General features: G+C 38.4%; 1 protein-coding gene across 2 annotated transcripts in view; it reads left to right on the top strand.

The window, feature by feature from the left end:
* The window catches only part of ACE2 (angiotensin I converting enzyme 2), a 48555-nt gene that overhangs the window by 22479 nt on the left and 8360 nt on the right, over window positions 1–17716 (top strand). For both annotated transcript variants that reach the window (XM_032285963.1, XM_032285964.1), the window contains exons 8-15: window positions 3173–3342; window positions 6232–6458; window positions 8774–8918; window positions 11085–11183; window positions 12220–12342; window positions 13228–13400; window positions 14650–14708; window positions 17148–17248. In XM_032285963.1, the coding sequence (XP_032141854.1) occupies window positions 3173–3342; window positions 6232–6458; window positions 8774–8918; window positions 11085–11183; window positions 12220–12342; window positions 13228–13400; window positions 14650–14708; window positions 17148–17248 (1097 nt within the window). The remainder of the gene's footprint in view (window positions 1–3172; window positions 3343–6231; window positions 6459–8773; window positions 8919–11084; window positions 11184–12219; window positions 12343–13227; window positions 13401–14649; window positions 14709–17147; window positions 17249–17716) is intronic.

Below are 17716 nucleotides of genomic sequence, written 5' to 3'. Positions count from 1 at the left end.
AAAAAAAAAAAAAAAATTATGATGAAAAACAAAAAAACAAAAGCCTTACAAACCACAAAATAAAAAAAAAAAAAAAAAAAAAAAAACTCAAGATGGATTAAAGACCTAAATACAAGACCTCAAACTATAAAAATCCCAGAAGAAAACCTAGGAAAAACTCTTCTGGACATTGGCATAGACAAGGAATTTATAAGCTCTCAAAACCAATTACAACAGAAACAAAAATTGACAAGTGAGACCTAATTAAACTAAAAAGCTGCTGTACAGCAAAAGAAATCAGCAATAGAGTAAACAATCTACATAATGGAAGAAAATATTTGCAAATCATCAGAGAAAAGAAAATCAAAACCTCAATGAAATACCATCTTACACCAGTCAGAGTGGCTACTATTAAAAAGTCAAAAAATGGGGCCGGGCGCAGTGGCTCATGCCTGTAATCCCAGCACTTTGGGAGGCTTAGGTCAAGAGATCGAGACCATCCTGGTCAACACGGTGAAACCCCGTCTCTACTAAAACTACAAAAAATTAGCTGGGCATGGTGGCGCGTGCCTGTAATCCCAGCTACTCAGGAGGCTGAGGCAGGAGAATTGCCTGAACCCAGGAGGTGGAGGTTGAGGTGAGCCGAGATCGCGCCATTGCACTCCAGCCTGGGTAACAAGAGGGAAACTCCGTCTCAAAAAAAAAAAAAAAAAAAAAGTCAAAAAATAACATGTTGTCGAGGCTGCTGAGAAAAGGGAACGCTTATGCACTGTTGGTGAGAATGTAAATTAGGTCATGCACTATGGAAAGCAGTTTGGAGATTTCTCAAAGAACTAAAAGTAGAACTACTATTCGACCCAGCAATCCCATTACTGGGTATACACCCAAAGGAAAACAAATTATTCTTCCAAAAAGACACCTGCACTTGTGTGTTTATTACAGCACTATTCACAATGGCAAAGACATGGAATCAACCTAGGTGCCCATCAGTGGTGGATTGGATAAAGAATGTGGTAGATATACACCATGGAATACTATACAGCCTTAAAAACAATGAAATTGTGTCCTTTGCAGCAACATGGATGCAGCTGAAGGCTGTCATCCTAAGTGAATTAATGCAGAAACAGAAAACCAAATATCACATGTTCTCACTTATAAGCTAAACCTTGGGTATACATAGACATAAAGGTGGGAACAATAGACACTGGGGACTCCAAAAGGAGGGAGGGAGAGAAGAGCGGCAAGGGCTAAAAATCTTCCTATTGAGTACTATGTTCATATCTGGTTGGTAGGACCAATAGAAGCCCAAATGTCAGTATCACACAATATCCCCTTGTAACAAACCTGCACATGGATTCCTTGAATCTAAAATTAAAATTTAAGTTAAAAAATTCTCAGGCCAGGTGTGGTGGCTCATGCCTGTAATCCCAGCACGTTGAGAGGCTGAAATGGGTGGATCATAAGGTCAGGAGATTGAGGTCAGCCTGGCCAACATGGTGAAACTCCGTCTCTACTAAAAATACAACAACAACAACAAAAATTAGCCTGGCATAGTGGTGTGCGCCTGTAGTCCCAGCTACTCAGGAGGCTGAGGCAGGATAATCACTTGAACTCGGGAGGCGGAGGTTGCAGTAAGTGGAGATGGGGCCATTGCACTCCAGCCTGGGTGACAGCGAGACTCCATCTCAAAAAAAAAAAAAAAAAAAAAAAATTCTCTGTGTTCCCTTCTGTTGATGAAATGATATTATAGTTATAATTATGTATTTTTGTTTATTCAACTAAAATTCTACATTTCTGAGTAGAATGCCTAATTATACTTCTATTTGCCTTATAAAATTTCTTCCGATAATTGCACCATAATTTTTGCTATTTGTGCATTGTCAACATTGCTTGTTAATAGTTTTAAATCTGTAAGAAGCAATCCAATGAACATCTTCACATACGTAACATACTCCTGGGAAAAGTCTATTGCAGAATAAAATGTGAAGTTGCAAGGGCCTCTAAACTCTTGCAGCTGTTCTAGCTCCACTTTGCAGTTGAGGAGGAGTATAGGATCATCTTGATGTATGTCTTTAATCTTTCTAAAGGGTCTTCACACCCATCTCTTCTATTGTCATCTCTAAGACTCAGGATAGGTATTGTGACAGCTCCATGCTATAGGTGGGGAAAATGAGGCTCAGGTAAATGATTTGCTCAAAGTCACAAAGACAGTCATTGGCAACTAAGGATTGAACTCAGAACTCCTAATAATTTCAGTTTGGTTTTCTATTTGTTCATTCATTGTTCATTCAACAGATGTTAACTGTATTTCCTAATATATACTGTTTTGGTATCGGTTCATTCTGTTCAAGAATGTCATACTCATCAATATCAAGTGCCAGAGAGTAAATCCTTAAGGCTCAATAATTTTTTAAACCATCGATAGTCTCATATCCTGTTTCTTATTCCCAGAGATGACAGAGGAAAAAAACCAGACTTGACTGGTCTTTGATATGAGAGGAAGTTTTCTGTTACTAAAAGTGATTCATAGACTAGCTGCCAATTACACAAACTTAGCTTACTTGATGTAAGCCTTATCTCCTAAGCATGCTTGGTCAGCTCCTGAGGCACTTGTTCCCAGAATAGTTTTCTGGGTGGCAGATGCCTACTGCTGCCTCTTTATAGTTCCAGAACATTCTGAAAATTTGGACTTCATACAGATCATAAAGCCAAGGCCCAACTACCCGTTGATGCTAGGCCACATCTGGGCCTTTTCAATTCCAAAAGCCTACGCCTTCAGGTCTACCTTATAGTTTACGTCTTCCACCAAGTCTAATAATTAAATAAAGCTAATTAACATATAAATTATCTCACTTTTTTGCAGTGGGAACATTTGAAATGTACTCTCAGTGATTTCAAAATGTACAATGTTCTATTATTAACTATATTTACTATGCTGTGCAATGGATCTCAACAAGATAAAACCAACTTACTCATCCAGTTTGAGACTGTACACTTTGACCATCATCTTCCCATGACCCCAACCACATAGCCTCTGTAACCACCATTCCACTCTCTGCGTCTACCAGTTCCATTGTTTTAGATTCCACACATAAGTGAGAATGTGTGGTATTTGTCTTTCTGTGCCTGGCTTATTTAATTTAGGAACGCAGTTATTTTGATGGCTGGAATTAACGCTGTTCTCTTTTCCCAGGCCTGGGATGCACAGAGAATATTCAAGGAGGCCGAGAAGTTCTTTGCATCTGTTGGTCTTCCTAATATGACTCAAGGATTCTGGGAAAATTCCATGCTAACTGAGCCAGGAGATGGTCAGAAAGTAGTCTGCCACCCCACAGCTTGGGACCTGGGGAAGCAAGACTTCAGGTAGTGGGGCTGATACTTACACAGCTGATACTAAATGGGAGACAACAGAGGCAGGCTGAAATTTAACTTGAATTCTTTCTCTGCCTTTCTGAGCACAGAAAAGATAAGTTAATTCTCCTTGAACTAAGGCTGGGAGTCTAGGAGAGCACATTTGGGTTTTCCCAGGAAAAGAGGATTGCCAGCAGGCCCTAACTTGAACCTTCAGACAATCTGCTTTCTTTGAAATATCCATTGGCATTGTATGGTAATCGGGATGGTTGCACCCATATCAGGAAATATTTGGTGCTAAGATATTTCAAAGATGGACATGTGAATCAAACATTGATCTTCCCCTCCATGTTTCACTCTTGTGAGTAAGACAGAATAGGTGAATAAATAAGCTTGGATAGAAGGGAGAAAGTGGTACATGTCATAAGAGAGACACAGAGCATGCTCTATGGAGAACAGGAAGAAAACTGACCACACTTGCAATAGGAGCTAGGATCAGACAGTGTTTTACAAGTGGGATTTGAGTTGGGTTTGGAAAGACAAGAAGGATTCAGATACACAGAGTTGGGAGGAGGACTCAGACTGTGAGAACAGCAGGATCAAATACAAAGAGGCAGGGCCTGACCTGTGTACTGGAGTCGGCAAGTTAGGCTAGAATGAGAAATACGTGAAGGAAAGTTTGTGTAATATGGCAGAATCAGCACAGGCTTCAGAATCCTAGGTGTGTCACTTAATGACTGTGCAACCTTGGACAAGGTATTTAACCTTCTTTGGTTTCAATTTCCTTATTTTATAAAGTAGAATAGTAATTCCCAGGTTGTAGGCTTGTGAGAGCCTTACGTTGGATTCCCTAGCTTGAAATGGAGATTGCTATACAAGTGCTTCATTGAGGAGAGCTCTCAGGTAGAGGGGAATGAGGGAAGCAGGCTGGGACAAAGGAGGGAGGTAAATAAGGATGTGATCTTTGCTGGAAACTTGGCCTCAGCCTTATCCCGTGAACCTCTCTGGAGCATAACTTGAGCCACAGACTAGGTCACACCTCAAGACAAGGGGGCTAGCTTTTTATATTAGTCTTTGGCTGTGGACTGCCCCACAGTATGGGGGAGTATAACCCCCATTTGGCCAAAGGCAGTGAAGGGAGCAGCTATTGGCCCTTATCAGCTGTGACTCAGGTAACTAGGGGATGGTGGATAAAGTCTCGGCAGGGCCCCACCAGCATTGAATAGGGTAGAGATTGGCTGTACAGTCCTTTTCTGGAAAGGGCCAGATAGTTAATAGTTTAAGCTTTGCAGATCTCTCAGCTTTGCAACTACTCAGCTCTGCCCTTGTGACATGAAAACAGCCATAGACAATACGTAAACAAATGGATGTGGCTGCATGCCAATAAAAATTTATTTATAAAAACAGATGGCCAGCCAGCAGGCCATTGTTTACTGATGCCAGTACTAGAATGAGACTTAAAAATGAGACGCTATAAGTAAGATTTGAGCACAGAATCTTATATACAGTAGGCAGTAAATATATTAGTTATTCTTATAATTATTTCAAAAGAGAATAGAGAGAAACCAAATTAGAAAAGCAGGTTGGGGTTGTGAAAGGAAAACAGATTTACTGAGCACGAGATGAATACATAATTGACTATTTCCCTACCTGCTCCCTTTCTCTTGCAATGTGTGGATTACCATGCCCTCCCATTATCTCCTCCAGCTCACTTTTCTCCTGTAAATATTGAAGCCCTCAAAATTATTTTTGGAGAAAGGCACAGACTACGGACTGTTAAATTCTGTGTTCTTTTTTTCTGGACATGTTCTTAAGCTTGGCAAAATAAACTTCTGAATTGGTTGAGACCTATCTTAGATAGTTTTTGGCTTACAGTGTCATATTGGTGTATAAAAGGCGGCTGAGTTTATTCTTGAGCAATGAGGAGGACTCAAAGGATATTGGAGGGGGTAGCGACATGATCCAAGTGGTATGAAATAAATTTGGGAATCTACTGAAATATGACCCCTATACCCACCTGAATGAAAATGCTCTTGCCAAGTTAAAAAGGATCACCATCTTATTGCCAAATGCAATTCTTATCCCATTGGGCTATAGCAGCATTAGACAAGATTCATGAGTTGTCTTTCAAATGCTATTTTTTTAAAATGACTTCTACATTGTCATTCTCTTCCAGATTTCCTTGACTTCTTTGATTGCACTTTCTCTGTCTGCCCTGAATAATCTTCCTCTCCCCACTCCTTAGGTACTTGGACCTTCTAAAGGCTTATCTTTGGTCCTCTTTTCTTGCATTCTATTCCTGCTCCATGGGCCATAACATCTGCTTCCCAGCTTAAATGCTAATGATTCCCAAGTTTCAATTTGCAGCCCCTTCTACTATTTCTCTATCCTGGCAATACCAAACAGCTTGTAGTGTCCTGAATGCCACATTTCTGTCCCCCCCACCCCTAAGCCTTTCTTATTGAGCACCAGGAATGTCAACTTCTGTGTCATCTACTGGGAAAACTCCTACACATTAATTAAGATCCAAACTGCTTATTGCATCCTCAGTTATGCCCTTCTTGGTGCTTCTAAGGGACTGTGCCTACATTCACTCATTTTTATGCCCAAGGCTGTGTGTACTGATCACTTATAGAGTTTGCCTCAGAAGTCTTGTAGCAGAGAACTCTGCTTATCTGTCTTCTTGTTAGTCTATGAGCAAGAGAAAAGGATTCACCCCTGCCCATTGCTTATATTGAGCAACTAGTACTGTTTCTAGGACATAAGAGGTAGGTACTCAAGATTCACTGGTAAATAAATCTTGGAAAGATGATTCATGCTACCAAAGCCTCATACAACTCCACTGTAATGGTTAAAAGAAAGTCAGTGAGGTTCATTTTCATCTTGTCCATTTTCACACAGGATCCTTATGTGCACAAAGACGACAATGGATGACTTCCTGACAGCTCATCATGAGATGGGGCACATACAGTATGATATGGCATATGCTGCACAACCTTTTCTGCTAAGAAATGGAGCTAATGAAGGATTCCATGAAGCTGTTGGGGAAATCATGTCACTTTCTGCAGCCACACCTAAGCATTTAAAATCCATTGGTCTTCTGTCACCCGATTTTCAAGAAGACAGTGGTATGGACATTTTCTCATGGCTTGTTTTGGAGGTCCTTTAATCTGATATGGGCAAAGGTATTTATTATATTATGTAGGAAATATTTACTTTTTGCCACATGGGGTATAAGGAAACTGAAAAGGTAACTGGAAATTACTGCTGGTGAAAAAATTTAAGCATATATCAGAACATGTCAAATTTTGGTTTTGTATTATTGAAAAGGGAGTAAGAGAGCTAACTGAATGAATGGACTTGGGATCCTGTGAAATGTCTAACAGAAGTTTTTTTTCTTGAAGATGATGAAACAATTTCACAGAAGTAAAATGGCTTGTCCCATTAGTGTCAGCATTCTAACTAAACCCCTCTGGTTCTAGGTGAGAACTTCCCAAAACTTTAGAGTTGGAATAGATTCCAAAAACCATATTATAAAGGAGTAAACTGAAGACAAGAGAGGGAAAGTAGCCTGAAGTCAAAAAGCAATGTAGTGGCAGAACCAGAATAAGAGCCCTAATCTAAAGTCTTTTCCATAACATTATGCAAAGCAAAGTATAGTTTGAAATTTTGGAATTCTTAAAGAACAGGTGGTTTAATATCAAGATTAGAAGGGATTGAAACATTTTGTTCATCCTGCTGAAGTGTGAATTTCCCCTATAACATTCCCTTAGATCTGTGCTATCTTTCAACATCTTTGCTGGAGGCAGCCCATTTCCTTTTAGATGGAACATGACAAATGTTCAGGAGATCCAATTTCTTTGGTGAGAATGCCATGGGTTTTGATTCTTCCTCATAAAAGGAGGATAAATAGAGCCTAATGCCCTCTTCTCTTCCATGTATTCTCTTCCCTCATTTTATTATTTGTGACATAAAGATCAGCTCCACAGTCTGGAGCATTTGGTCGATGAGGTCAAGGTCATGAGCTCCATCCTTGAGTAAACAATTCACTTTGACTTGATCTCTGGCTCCAGATCCCTGGTGATCCCACAAGGGCCTGGGAGTGGGCCAGCATAAGGCCTGTCATCGTGTCTGAAATGGCTTCTGTAAGCACAGTCCTAGTGCATTATAGACCAGTAGCAGCATCCTCCCATTAAGAGAGTAACAAAGGTAGTTAACAGCAGCCGTACCTGCTTCCTAATTTTAAAATATTATTAATTCAATGAACAGATACTTTAGTATTTTTAAATATTCCCTAACAGCAAGTAAAAATGGTTGATGACTATCTTTCTTAAGATGGTATTAGATCAGTAATGAAATAATCTGTACAACAAAACCCATGACATGAGTTTACCTATATAACAAACCTGCACACATAACCCTGAACCTAAAACAAAGGTTTTTTTTTTTTTTTTTGCTGTTTTTTTTTTTTTTTTTTTTTTTTTTTTTTTTTTTTAGCAAAGATAGTATTAGACACGATTAAACCACTGACACTGATTTGGAAAACTCCTGCTTTTTTTCTTGACTCTGTCCCTGATTTGTGAATAATGCTAAATAAATTCCTTTATTCCTTCCATTCCTCCCTCCCTCTTTGTCTTTCTTTCTTTTTCCAAACATATTTATCAAGCACATACTGTGTGCAAGACATTTTTCTAGACACTAGAGACACAGTGATGTGAAAAGTAGATAACATCCCCTGCTTACATTTCAATGCATTGCCTTTGCACACTAGAGATGAGCTACACTGACTGCCTCTTTATGTCACTAATAAACAATAAAATGAAATAACATGATTTATTAAAGCATTTTAAATTCTTGGTAAGGAAAATATCCGTACATTTAAAATACATTGTACTTTTCACCATCCAGTGGATGGTGCCCTCTAGGGAGGCTCTTTTGTTTTATTTCCCCTCCCTGGCTTACAGGCTTTTCACTAAATCTGTTTAGTATTTGTTTATTTAACAAAGACTCACAGAAGGCATCACATAGCAGACAGGGGACTAGGTTATACAGTCTCAAATGAGACATTAACAGTCACTGACTTCATGGAGCTTTCCAGAATAAACAGTGTGACTGGGAAAGTGGATGAAATAGCTCTAATGAACTCTGATAAGAGGTATTTATGGGAGGAAACTGAAACTAATGAAGAAAATGAGGATTAGAAGTAACTTTGGGGTTTTATTTACCTGTTCTGTCCCAGGGTTTTAATCTACTCCAAATCTCTTAGCTGAGAAAATAAATATATACATATCATTATGTGTACTGTCCATTTTTCTCATGTAATTATCCTTATAGTAAGTATATCTTGAGGAATAATATTTTGAGATTAGGAAAATTATCTTTAACACAGAACATCCACTGTCATCTTCATTGTAATATTTATCCTTTTCCATTTTACTTTCAGAAACAGAAATAAACTTCCTGCTCAAACAAGCACTCACAATTGTTGGGACTCTGCCATTTACTTATATGTTGGAGAAGTGGAGGTGGATGGTCTTCAAGGGTGAAATTCCCAAAGAGCAATGGATGAAAAAGTGGTGGGATATGAAGTAAGCCAATGAATATGCAATCAGTAAAATGTTTTCTAATGAGTTTGCTGTGTATTTAAAAGAATTTAACTGGTGTGTACACACACACACACACACACACACACAGGCACACATTAACTCCTTTTTGTATTTTCAGTTTTTTATATTTTATATTTAGTCTCCATTCGGGTGCCATCTTCTCAGATAAAATTTCCTTGGATCAGGTGACAGTACTTCATACTCTATATTCTTAAGTATTGGGTAACCTATTAAACCATGATATTATGTTGAAAGTGATCAGTTTATTCATTTTATATATTCTTTTATCCAGTCTTTTAAACAAAAATGCTGACCCCGCATTTTAGGTAAAGCACTGGGGATCCAATGCTAATAATTTCAGGTATGGTCCTTGACCCCCAAAAGCTTTTAGTTTATGGCAAGATGTGGAAAATTAATCCACTGCAATGTGTAGTGTTGTGATGGGAGGGCACAGGGTCCATGAGTGTCCAGGGGAGATACAAAGCCCAACCGGGAGTGTCAGTTGAGGAGAGGCATTTAAGTTAAGGCCTGAGAAAGATGTGGTTGTGGAGGGGAACACAGAGAATTCCAAGCTAGAGAGAACCTGAAACATTTGGGCAACAGTGACCATTTCCATAGTTGTAGCACTACGTTACTCATTGCTGTGTCACAAGTTCCTCACACTGTGCCTATCATATGCAAGTATGAAATAAATAGGTTTTTGGATGAAAGAGTTACAAGAGAAAAAGAAAAAGAAGCAAAGAAAGAAAGGAGAGAGGGAGGGAGAGAATGGAAAGGAGAAAGAAATCTACCTTTTACCATCTTAGATCCTTGTTGATTATTTTTTCTTTGTTTTTCTTATGTTTTCTTTTTGAAGTGAAAAACTCATGTGTAACAAGCAGTTCCACATGCACAGGTTTGAAACAGTACCCTTCTTGTGTCAAGATTCTCTCTGTTAGCATAAATACTTGAGAGGAAAGAGGTAGCACCTATAAGAACTGTTTCTAGTGTTTAAATATTACTAAAGTTATGTCTACAATGATTCTGCAATTTTAAAGGAAAAATGCATTCAGTTTAAACAATGCCAAATACACGATTTTGCTACCTTTTTTTTTTTTTTCTGGCTAGATTAATCTTTTGATCCCTCTTAGCTTATTTTAAAGGTACATGGAATCAGATCCTTAGAGTGAGTCATTAATGCACTAATTGTTCCTTTAGTTGTACAACAAATATAAATGAATTCTTTCCGTAGTGGCAGGCACCATGTTTGACACTGGAATTAGAGAAGACCAAGACACAGCCCCACCCTCTAGGAGCTCAAGTCTGTTAGGCAAGAAGTTACTATAGGTCAATAACTACAAAATGGGGAGATAAATGGCAAAGGAGGCACAACTAGAGAAGGCTAAGGGAGGTAGAGGGGTTAATTCTGCCAGAAGGTGGATGGGATCAGGGCCAGGCTTCACAGAGGAGGGAATGCTTGAGCTAGGTAGGCTTGGATAATAAGTAAGATTTCAATTTTATTAAATTCTGTCTGCCAGGAGTACATGGACTGTGGCGCCTGAGAGGAATTATTAGGGCCTTCACTGTACATTTTTGGCCATGCAGTGCACTTTATGAATTTTATTAAATTACTCTTTTGAATACTTATTCATTTTCTGAGGGTATATTCTGACTGAATTAATTAAAACTAAGAGATAACCACATACTGAGCTCTACTGTCTGATTTTTTTACACTGCTTCTATTTCACCCGACAACCAATTCCAATATAAATACCATTGATTGGCCAGATGCGGTGGTGCCTATAATCTCAGCACTTTGGGAGGTCGAGGCGGGTGGATTGCTTGAGGACAGGAGTTCGAGACCAGCCTGCCCAATATGGTGAAACCCTGTCTCTACCAAAAGTACAAAAATTAGCCAGATGCGGTGGTGCACACCTGTAATCCCAGCTACTTGGGATGCTAAGGTGGGAGAATCATTTGAATGTGAGGCAGAGGTTGCAGTGAGCCAAGATTGCACCACTGTACTCCAGCCTGGGAGATGGAGTGAGACCCCATCTCAAAAAAAAAAAAAAAAAAAATGATTGATGAAACTGCACTAGTTATGCCCAACTTTACCTGCTTGTGATGGGTGATCCACAGATAATGTATTGTTTTATTTTCTCCCCAAAGGCGAGAGATAGTTGGTGTGGTGGAACCTGTGCCCCATGATGAAACATACTGTGACCCCGCGTCTCTGTTCCATGTTTCTAATGATTACTCATTCATTCGGTAAATTACAGTTTTCTTGTTTCTGTTTAACTTCTAGGGTTTGTGGACAACTGAGCTAATAATGACAAAAAGCAGGGATAAATGAAGTGATCATTATAATTTTTCTATTTCTACCCATAACTACAAAGCTCAATACAGATGCTCCTTGCTTTACAATGGAGTTACATCCCAATAAACTCATCATAAGTTGAAAATACCTTAAGAATGTATTGAATACCCCTAACCTATGGAACACCAAAGCATAGCCTAGTCTACCTCAAACGTGCTGGGAACACTTACATTAGCCTACCATTGAGCAAAATCATCTAACGCAAAGGCTATTTTATAATAAAGTGTTCAATATCTCATTTAATTATTTAATACTGTGCTGAAAGTGAAAAACAGAATGGTGCTTACCATTAACATACACAGCTGAAAGCTCTATTGTGAAGTCGAAAAATCAGAAGTCTAACCATTGTAAGTTGGGGACTGTCTGTATAGATGATCGGTTTCAATTCAATTTAAACTAACACAATTTATTTGGTTAAATTAAACTTGTGTGAGATCTTGTTCCTCTCATCAAGAAATCAATAGTATCACTGGGAGAAATAAAAAGTAGTTTTGTTTTCCTCCTTGTTATTGGCAGTTTATTGTGCAGTGTAATAGAAAGAAAATTTTTAACTTGAAGTCCAAAAACATATGTTCTTCACCTAGTAATCACAGTCCTTGAATTTGCTGGACCTCAGTTTGTCAGATGAAAACAATGCTATTGACCTGTTATAAGGATGGATTCAGATTATCTATATGAAAGGGCTATTAATCTGTAAAACACAAAACAAATGTGAGCTAACATTTAACATAGTAATATTGCCATGTTCATCAATGAGTACATAAAATGCAAACAGGTTATGATGAGTATAGCATTAATGTCTGGAGAAAGAGATTTGATCAGTATCTCTTTGGTGACTTGGGTCCCAGAATTTAAATATATGCCCCAATCTATGACTCTAAGATGGTAAATAAAATGGGACTGCTTTTTTGTTTGTCTCTTGTACAGATATTACACAAGGACCCTTTACCAATTCCAGTTTCAAGAAGCACTTTGTCAAGCAGCTAAACATGAAGGTCCTCTGCACAAATGTGACATCTCAAGTTCTACAGAAGCTGGACAGAAACTGCTGTAAGAAATACCTCAAAATGTTGAACTTCCCCTAGTATTCATTATTACTTATTTCCATGCCTAGGTTTGAATTTGATTTCTTTGTTCCAAAAAGAAAAATTTGGCCTCAAAATGTCCTCATTTACAAACCAAACACTTAATTGGTGGTCAGACAGGAACCTAGACCATGCAACAATTGGATGGGCCACCTTTTTTCTTCCTATCATAACTACAGCTCAGTCTGTGGTAATTGGAAGGAAAGAGCAGTTGAGGGAGGAATATATTCATTAATATGCATTATTTTCTTATCTGCCAGGAACAAATTTAGCCAAATCGAAGAGAAGCCATAGATCATAGATGTAAATATATGTACATCTGGAATCCCTCAAAAGGCCCTGAACCCCCTCTGCCGAGACCAGCTTGATCATAGAGACCCCAACCCAGGCGGTGCTGAAGGAATTAATAAATAGAAACAAATAGAGTGCAAAAGTGGGATCAAAGTGGGACCATCAGGGGACTGACAGCATTTCCCAGCTGAAAGCCCAGAGCACACTCTGACCCACGTATTTATTCTTTGTGAACAAGTGATTATTTTTAAAAAGCAGGTGCTCAGTGTTTCTTCATAGAATAAAGATAGACTAAACAGGCAGATAGTGCCTGTTCACTATTAAAATAGAAATGAGCTGGAAAGCACTCTTTGCGAGTCAGCAATGGGGACAAGGTCAAATATCCTGTGTTTTGGGAGCTGGTTTAACTAGTGCATGACCGGTACATACTGCCTACTATTCTAGCAGTTTTCTGCCTGGGGATGGCTCGGTGTTCCTTGCCATTGCCTCCCAGCAAACAACATATACTCCATCACACACACGTCAAGACCTCCTTCCAACATCCCTCTTTTTTGTGTAGCAATATGCTGAGGCTTGGAAAATCAGAACCTTGGACCCTAGCATTGGAAAATGTTGTAGGAGCAAAGAATATGGATGTAAGACCACTGCTCAACTACTTTGAGCCCTTGTTTACCTGGCTGAAAGACCAGAACAAGAATTCTTTTGTGGGATGGAGTACCAACTGGAGTCCATGTGAGTACACCCAGTTGACAAGTTTCATACCTATTCCCTGTCTACTTTCTCTAGTCTCCTTTGGTCCCTGTCTCATGAGGACTTGTGACACAGCTGAGAATGTTTTCTCTCTATATAGTACCTGCTTCTTTCTCTGCTATGGTGACAGTTGCCGTTTTATAGGAGAAAAATCACATTTGTCGAGCACCTATGTATGAGACATAGTGAAAGCAACTGTACAGACACACACAGATGCATGCACATGCACACACTCTTTCAAGTCTGTTTTATTAGTCTCATCTTTTAAATATAGATTATAACTGTCTCCAACCAACTGCACTTGAATCCTGCTTTCCAAAGACAAATATATATATTTTTAACAATTTTAATGCTATTATCTCTCTTCTTTCTGGCAGTCACTTTCATGTTTTAGATAATTTGTTTACATAGCTATTTTGTTACTTCAAAGTGAAGTTTTAAACCTTCACTTTGGTCTACCCTTCAACTTCCACTTCTTGCTCTTCCAATAAGGCCTTATCATGATTTTTAATAAAACAGTTTTCAATGTTTACATCATTATGCCTGAAGAACCAAGTAATGTACTATTTTGTGTCCTTTCTTATGTGGCTTTTTGTTTGTCCCAAAGTATGTACTTGCCTGAATTTTTTGGTTTACCTAATTTGCTATTTACATTGTATTTGTTTTTTCCCCAACGATTTCAACATATCTATTCTTTTCAGTCTCATTTTTTTTCCCCTAGAGACTTCCCTCTTGGAGTCTTACATCTTCCTGTCCCAACCTTTGTTGTTCTCCTGAGTTGAATCCCACTGCTTCCTAGATTCCACTTCTTCTTTCTTGGATTACCTCTTGTTTTTCTGAAGCATAGCCTCCAAGTGACTGTCTAAATGAGGGCACATGGGGTAGGAGGATCAACTATTCTCCAAAGTGGTTTTAACCACACCCTGACTTCCATTCCTCTTGTTTTCAGCCCAATATTATTTTCCCACCCTCACCTGTGCTTGAATCCCAATCCTCTTTTGGATTCTCTGGCTCTTTGTGGGTCTGTGCTCCCTGTGTACAAATTAGGTCATGACTTCCTGTCCCTGAGAAAGCAGTTACCCCTCTCTCATCATTTCTCCAAAAGTCTGTTGATACCTTTAAAAGATCCCTTTACTGTCACTTTAATGGGATTTTGGGAGGAAAAAGGAAATAAGCACATGTGGGCAATCTGTCATCTGTAATCAGCAGTCTATGATTTCTCTTTAATCAGATACTGACCAAAGAATCAAAGTGAGGATAAGCCTAAAATCAGCTCTTGGAGATCAAGCAGTGAGTATTCTGGGCAGTTAATTCATTATTTTTAAGTGCACTGTCTTCACTTAAATAGGACACAATAAACCCATTTCAGTGTGATCTGAAAGAGGAGAGGCCATGTGGTTCTCTTCAAAACTATAAGTCCCAGATTCTGGCGTTGGCTTTGGGTTTTAAAAGTAACCCATTCCTTACTGGATAAGCTATTCCTACTTTTTATTACCTTGAAGGGGTTATGAACGTCAATGAGAAAATATCTCTATCAATCCTTAAATATCAAATACCAATCCTTTCAATTGACTCTTGTGTTCATTACTTTCATTCTAGAAAGAGAACATGGTTATATTTTGATAGGTAGTTTGATTTTAGAAGCAGTACAGTTTTTCTTTAGTTTGTTTTGTTTTAGTTAATCATCTGTATCCTGGCTTTACTCAGAGCGTGGCCCATGGGCAGGCAGCATTTGAATCACCTGGAAGCTTCTTAAAAATGCATAAGTTCAAGCCTAGCCCTGGACCACTTAATCAGAATCTGCATTTTAGCAAGTCTCCAGGTGATTTGTACATACAATTAAGACCGGGAAGCTCTAATTTAGAACGCTGCTTCTCAAACTTCGTTGCACAGTGGAGTCACATGGGAAGTTTAAAAAATACTAATGCCTGAGTTATACACTTCCAGAGATTCTGATTTAATTGCTTTGGGTATGGAGTCAAGAGTTTGGCATCAAGAGTGTTTAAATTTCCCCAGGTGATTCTAGTCACAGCAAAGTTTGAAGAACCACTTATTTAGAGAGATGCATTTTGGGAGTAACAGAATATTTTGCAGGAAATTATATTATTTACACTCTTATGTGAATTATTTACTTAGCTATTGCTCTCTCCTTAACACCTGTCTCTGGTGATCTAGTCTGAGGAAGTAATAGCTTTCATTGGGAAAGAGGAGAGGAAAGAGTAGCCTTAGATCAATAGGGCTCAAAAGCCTGAGAGTGGGCACGGCACCCTGAAGGCTTTGCAGGGTTAGAAGTCAATCTGGGACTATTGGATAAAATGGTCCAAGATGCAACAGCAAATTGTTGTCTGCATTGGATAGATCCAAAGATTGTGTTTCTACCCCCTTACCTTTCCTGAAAAATTAAACATTGTCAAAGACTCAACAATACTTTTAGTATAATTTTCATAGATAAGACTTCAAAACGTAAATAACTCAGGAGTAAGACAATGAACATTCAAGAAAGAAAAAATGAAAATGGAAGAGCGTTGCTTTCCAATCTGTAAGAGTTCAACTTCTTATTTCTTGATCATTGGGTGATTGTGAGACTATTTCTCTGTCATATTTTTATTAGCTCTTCCTTGGCTTAATAAATTTTAGCCTCGGCAGATCAGGATCTTTTTCAATTATCTTTTTTCTTGACATTTATACTCATTCTTTTTCCATGCAGTGAAGGTTGGTAAATAGTGTTCAGAGGGTTTGATGGTGTAATGTTCTGAGGCCAATTCACTGAGAAACAATCTGTTTTGATGAAACGAGATCATATATTTAGTGCATCTATACATCAGGGTTAGAATATCTGCTCAGTTCAAGCTATTTCTAGTGAAGTCCAATTGGATCTATGGCATTATTCTGAGAATTCAGCCTTTAAAATATTTTATATTTTATATTTATAGAAGGAGTAGCCAGACTGTTATTAGTAATAATATTAATATTATTACTATTAAAGGAACCCCCCCAAACCTGGATGAAACCAAGCTGAAATGAATGTAACAATTCTTTTATGAAATATTATAATTTTTAAAGGGAAAGGAGAAGCATAAAACTAGTACCATTTATTGATTCCTACTGCCAGCTACTGGAGGAAAGAGTGAATGCTTTCAAGTCTTTAAAAGCTATCCAAACATAAACTATTTGTTTAGCACTGGAAAACAAGCACAAACGGATTAACTTGCTGTTTACAAAGAGTTATTTTTTATTTGAACTTTTTTCCTTTTACACTTACAGATAAGTACATTTCTGAGGACTTACCATAAAAATAGTAAAAACTGATTTTGTCCACAATGTACAGACATTTTGCTACAAACTCCACAACTTTTGTTTGACTCTTGTCTGTAAACCTACACTCAGGGTGTTAATTTCAGTTTACACCAGACTAAAGTAAAAGGACTTATTAACCCAATGTTTCCTAAAGCATGGTTGCCTGACCAGCAGTATTACTACCACCTGTGAGTTTGTTATAGCTGTAAATTCTTGGGTTTCATCTCAGGCTTCCTGAATCATATGCTCTAGGGGTGGACCCAGCACTCAATGTTTTAACTAATCCTTCAGGTGATATGGATGCACACTCCCATTGAAGGTCACTGACTTAATAGCAAGAATCCCTAGAATATTAAAAATAATTCTTGAAGATATCAGATTATAAATGTGTCTTATGAGTTCAGCTGAGCGCTCTTTCTTCTGAATTCACAGTATGAATGGAACGACAATGAAATGTATCTGTTCCGGTCATCTGTTGCATATGCCATGAGAGAATATTTTTTAAAAGCCAAAAATCAGATGATTCCTTTTGGGTGAGTTGATTTGCTGGGTTCTCAAGTTACTCCAACCAGGATTTCTCTTACTCTTGAGTCTGAGGAGATACTCTGCCTAAACTTTTCTTCAACTGAAATTGATAAAAATCTCCTAGTAACTTATTCGTCTTTGGTATCTTGGAATTTGGGTGACTCCGTAGAAGGCTGATCGTGGCTTATTTGACTTGTAGATTGCAAGAGTATTGTTCTTACTAAACAGCTGTCACTCTCAGAATGCTCTCATACACCCTCAGCGCTGAAAGAAAAAAACAGCAGAACTCCTTGCCTTCATTGACCTTATAATCTAGTGTGTATGCTGTGTGTGTGTCTGTGTAATATGTAAGTGAAATATAGTATAATTACAAGGTACTAAGTGCTATTGAGAAAAATATAAGAGAAAAGGGTCTGGGGAGGGCTGGTGTGTGTGTGTGTGTGTGTGTGTGTGTGTGTGTGTGTGTGTGTGTGTGT

Source organism: Sapajus apella, unplaced genomic scaffold (assembly GCF_009761245.1).
Source record: "Sapajus apella isolate SASKATOON/1434 unplaced genomic scaffold, GSC_monkey_1.0 scaffold17, whole genome shotgun sequence".
In the NCBI taxonomy this organism is placed as follows: domain Eukaryota; kingdom Metazoa; phylum Chordata; class Mammalia; order Primates; family Cebidae; genus Sapajus; species Sapajus apella.
The sequence above is the reverse complement of the archived record's forward strand: the minus strand, read 5'-3'. Positions and strand labels throughout refer to the sequence as shown.